Genomic DNA, 5,178 nt, shown 5'->3' with positions numbered 1-5,178 from the left:
TGGAACAAGAATACTGGAGACCAGCCTTGAGCAGAGGGCATGGACACACCCTATCTCTGAGTCAGCTGCTGGACAAAAACATTATGCACGGGGAAATAAAGCATATTTAGCCAAGTTATTATCACTGTAGAGGCCAGATTCAGTCCCAGGGAGGCCATTTACGTGATTTATTGCACTATGTGGGAGCCATTTAATGTAGAGACAGTGTTTTTGTTTTCTTTTAAAAAACATCTTCCTATCAGGGAACAACAGGGTGAAATGAAAATATGGGAGAGTTGAGATCTTCTCACCAAATACTCAAATACTATAAAGAATTTGTTCAGATCATACTGATCCAAATATGAGACAGTCCTGATTATAAGATGATCCTCGGACCCCCTTTCTGCAAGACCTGTTTAACCAGACTTTTTTGACAATTAGCATTCATCAACAAGCAGTAAATGAATGTGCTAACCACAACACAGCTCATGACTCTTTTAAGTCAGAAAAACACTGAACGCACAATGACATTTTAAAGACGTTCCTGTATTTTCACATGTAATTTCCAGGGAGGGAAAACAAAACCGTGTCTCATCTCTGGGCAGATATGGTATCCTCCCAACCTGCAGGCAACTGCCAGCCCTGCACACTGAATAAAACATGCAAATAATAACTGGAAATGTCCTTCAATGCCAAACCGTTCACTGCAAAACCACTCAAAATCAAAATCTCAGAATCTTTCATGTTATTTATTACTTTTTTAGATTTACAAGTTATTCTCACATTTTCATTTAAAAATAAGGCTAACAACTCTCTGGTGTTACAGGTATCAACATACAATGAATGCAAACTGCATTTGTTGCAAAGTTTAGAAACATCTTCAGATGTTGCAGCCTATTAAATCATGACCTGCTTCATTAAATAAAGCCTTGAGCTTTCCTTATAACTGTGTCATGTCCAGGTCCCTAAAGAGAAGAATGAAATGCTGTGATCTACATTGCAATAAGACAGAAAGATTCATCACTCTGCCTCTTGCAATCTCAGCATTAATGACAGTTGGGTTGTATCTTTCATAATGATGATGAATGCAGAGGGAAATGACAGAAGTAGAAAAGTAAACAACTGTCTATATGTATTGTATATGTATGTGTATCTGTGTATATATTATATACACAGATACACATGCAGAACATTAAAACACACTCAAACAGTTAGAGAAAATGGCAAACAACCTCAATATCACCCCTCAAAAAATATAATCTAAGACTGAATTCAATCAACTGAGACAGAGGATGAAGTGGAACAGGGAGGTAGACAAATACACGGGGCAAAGACCAAAGAGAAGTAGTGAGGGATCTTGGTAATTCCCTCTAGCTTATGATTCTTTTTTTTAAATTTTTTTTTTATGTTCCTTTAATCAAAGAGGATCCAGATAATCTCATCTGTAATCTCAGTTTAAGTGCAGGAGTGGCGAGTGGCTCTGCTCTCTCCTGCCTCTCTGGGTTTTAGCTACGTGCTGTCCTTAAACCAATGTTCAGGGCTCGCTGACTAAGTTCATTGTATTGTACTTGCTAATTGCCGCCGCAGCACTGGCCGCTGCGGCCCTGAGGGGCGGCTTCTTGTAGATCCACTCCTGTCCGGGTCCGTCCACCTTGTCCTGCTCCACCCTGAGCGTCGTTCTTCGGTAGCTTCTTTGCTACAGGGAGAGAAGACACAGGATCACAAATGTTCAGATATAAAAGTTTTCGGTTGCCTTGCAGTTAGCGATAAACAGCAGCTGTTTTTTTTAAGTGCGACTAAAACCATCTAACCACAACCTGTTTCATTCAGGTCAAGTAAGGGAGACTGTAACGCCTTTGCTTTTTGAAATATGTGTGTAATTTTACTTTGCTGCAGAAATAAGAGGGTGGTAAGTGCTGCCTAAAACACAGATATGTGGGAGCAGTTAGGAGGGACATTTGACTCATCACTCACCAATAGCCATGAAAATTTCGTTGACATTCATGGCAGTCTTAGCTGAGGTCTCCATGAAGAGTAGACTGTTGTCATCAGCATACACTTGCGCCTCCTGATAACATTATTTGGAATAGTGCAGTTTAATTCAGAGGAAGGCTTTGAATGCCTAAAATAATTCTGCTATTAAACTGCTTTATATTTATGCATCTTCATACCTGAAGCTCCACGGCTCTCTTGTTTGCGATGTCTGCCTTGTTGCCTGCCAGAGCGATCACTATGTTGGGACTGGCTTGTCTCTGCAGCTCCTTCACCCAGTTTTTTGCCCGTACAAATGTATCCTAATCAAGCAAGAAAACTCAGTTAATATTGCTTTCATCCAGTGTATTCACATGACAACAACTATATTTGACTTTGGCTGAACACTGTCACTGTTCAGCAAGTACATATCTTAACTGACCAGAACCTGACCTCAAAAAACTCACAGGTCTAATTTTAAACTACATTAAAAATAGAGTGTGTTTTGTATCTGTAAGTTAAAAAACCAGACACACTTCTGCATTTACCTCTGATCATCAATATATTTTGTCTAAAAAATATCTATATTTTACTGTCTCTTCAGGAGAAATAGTGTTACCAATAAATTTGAGAGTCAATCATAAAACTAAAATTAAAAGTCTTGGTGGTATTGACATTCTGCTGCCCCCCCCAATTGTTACCCTGTGGCCGAAACCTACTGTGTTGGTGATGTCGTAGACCACAATGGCTGCCTGCGCTCCTCTGTAGTACATTGGAGCCAAGCTGTGGTAGCGCTCTTGACCTGCTGTGTCCCAGATCTCAAACTTCACAGTTGTGTCGTCCAGACAGACGGTCTGAGTGAGGAAGGCAGCTGAGGAGAGCAGGACAGTTAAGATAAATGGAATGATAAAAATACAAGGACCATTCTCCTGGAAAGTAGTAAGAGGACCTTTAAATTGAGATTACTTTTTTCACACATGCTACTTTAATGCAAATTGTTTTTAATATATTATTATAGATTTTCAAAAACATATCATAATCTAATCTATCTAATATATGGTATTAGAATGAAAAAATTAGTACAGATACAGATACATTACACAGACACTGAGAGAAACCAAGCCCATTTTAAACAAAGTTTACTCTAGAAATATTTTTCTGTCTCTTACCTCCAATGGTGCTCTCCTGGAATTCATGGAACTGGCCTTTGACAAATCGCAGCACTAAGCTGGACTTACCCACTGCCGACTCCCCCAGCAGCACCAGTTTGAACTGGCAGATTTTGTTTGCTGCTGCGGCACCATTAGGCCTGGTTGATCCTCCACCGCGCCCAGCCATTGACAGATACAGAGACTGTTATGGAAGGAGATGGTCTGAGTTGGGCTGAAACTAAAGGCTACCTAACGGGGTGTAAGGACAGGAGCCAACCCTGAACACACAGGCACTGATGGTGAGCGAGGTCAGGGATCAATCTTCTGGTAGGAAGAGCCGGGTGTAGGAAGGTGGATTGACCCAGTTTAACCTGAAAAATAAAAACATGGAAAATCTGTTAATATACTTATGAAGGCACCTGTAACTGAGTTTTTCATGCAAAACTAGATTTTTTAAAATAAAGACCTAATTTGATTTGATCAAATATCTAAGAATTTTAACCATCCAATGTAATTGTTTTATCTATTAGAGCTGCAACAAAAGTTATTTACATTATCATTTAGTTTGTAGAATACTGTCAGATAATTGAATAATAAATGATCATCTCAAGTTCCCAGAACTCAAACTGAAATCTTCAAATGACAACTTATCTTAAAAAAACATTCATTGTCAACCTTTTAAATAATTGATTAATCACTTTAGTCAAACATTGTTCCAGCTGCTTAAACATGGTGGTTTGATGCTTTTCTGTATCATATTCTGCAAAGTTGGTGGTCTGGTTTTGGAGTGATGGTCAAAAAAGCACGGTAGTTGATAATGGAAACAGTGATCTGGTAAAGGCCTACTCACTTTTATTTCATAACAGACATTCATTTCAACAGTATGATTTCATTTCCTAACAGCATTTTTTCCAGTAACGCTTTAATTTAATGTCAGACGTTATTTCAGAAAATCGGCACTAGTCTAAATACCTAAAACTATTGATAAGAATCAGATCTAGAACAATGAATCTGCCACGTCAATATGTTGGTCAGTGCTAAAATAGCTTCTTGCACATATACATATTGGTATCAGAATATCACAAATATCAAGTAATTGCAGCACAGTGGGGCTGCAGCTGACAATTATTTACATTATTGATTAATCTGACAATTATTTTCTGATCAATCTGTTAATCATATGATCCAAGAACTGTTTAAAAGCTAGTGAGTAAATGGTATTCACAATTTCTGAGAGCCCACACTTAAGTCTACTTGCTTATCTAACCTTCAGGTCTTAAGACAATCAATATATGTCACATATAGAGTGTTGCGTTTGAGAAGCTGGACCCAGAAAATATTTAGCATTTTAGCTTAAACAATGAATAAAACGATCAATCGATTATTTACATAATTGCTGATTCATATTATTCTACATAATCGACTAATTAATACAGCTCTACAGAAATAATGTTTGATATCCTCCAAAACACTGGTCTATTATAATAATTTTAAGATGCAGCTAAAATTTTAAAGAGTTTGATTAGCAACCTCTTGACAGTACAAAGTTGTTTGTGAGAGACCAGACACTTAAAAAATGTTTCAAAGTTTTAACACAAAGCTAAATGTTTCAAAGTTTTAACACAAAGCTATTAAATATCACTCTTTAAGAGTCAACAACTTATTCTAATAAACAAAGTTTGGTTTGGTGTTAACCTTAATCCAAAACACAGCAACAACAGCTGGCTCCAAACAACCTGATTAGAAAACCGTGTGAACCCGCAGATCGTAACTTTTGACCGTGTAACAGGACAAAAACAAAACCAACAGTAAGTTAGCTCCGAGGCTAAAGCTAACAGCCATGCTAACATCGGCTGACAAGAAAAAGAAAACACTCTAAAGGAAAACAAATAACACGCTGAGGTTCTTACCAGTAACGAAAAACAATCACCACTCCGCCCCGTGAACTGTGAGTTATAGCAGTGTCGGTCCTCTTTCGCAGTGTTTTCTTCTTTTCTGCCAAAACACTTTCAGGTTCAGTAGATTGTACGCTTCCGCCTTGTGTAACCAAAATACTTCCTGGATTCGTCTGTCATGT

At 38.1% G+C, this 5,178-nt stretch overlaps 1 protein-coding gene across 1 annotated transcript; it reads right to left on the bottom strand.

The window, feature by feature from the left end:
* Positions 1 to 709: 709 nt before the first annotated feature.
* On the bottom strand, positions 710 to 5,178 carry LOC108887069 (ras-related protein Rab-5C). Its single transcript, XM_018682241.2, has 6 exons — positions 5,012 to 5,178; positions 3,120 to 3,472; positions 2,670 to 2,821; positions 2,151 to 2,273; positions 1,954 to 2,047; positions 710 to 1,675 (listed from the first exon to the last, which is right to left on the bottom strand). Exons 2-6 carry the CDS (start codon positions 3,286 to 3,288, stop codon positions 1,551 to 1,553), a joined length of 663 nt encoding a protein of 220 aa, XP_018537757.1. The 5' UTR covers positions 3,289 to 3,472; positions 5,012 to 5,178; the 3' UTR covers positions 710 to 1,550.

Source organism: Lates calcarifer, unplaced genomic scaffold, assembly GCF_001640805.2.
Source record: "Lates calcarifer isolate ASB-BC8 unplaced genomic scaffold, TLL_Latcal_v3 _unitig_1202_quiver_1434, whole genome shotgun sequence".
Classification (NCBI taxonomy): domain Eukaryota; kingdom Metazoa; phylum Chordata; class Actinopteri; family Centropomidae; genus Lates; species Lates calcarifer.
Note: the sequence above shows the minus strand (reverse complement) of the source record. Positions and strands in the feature narration are given on the sequence as shown.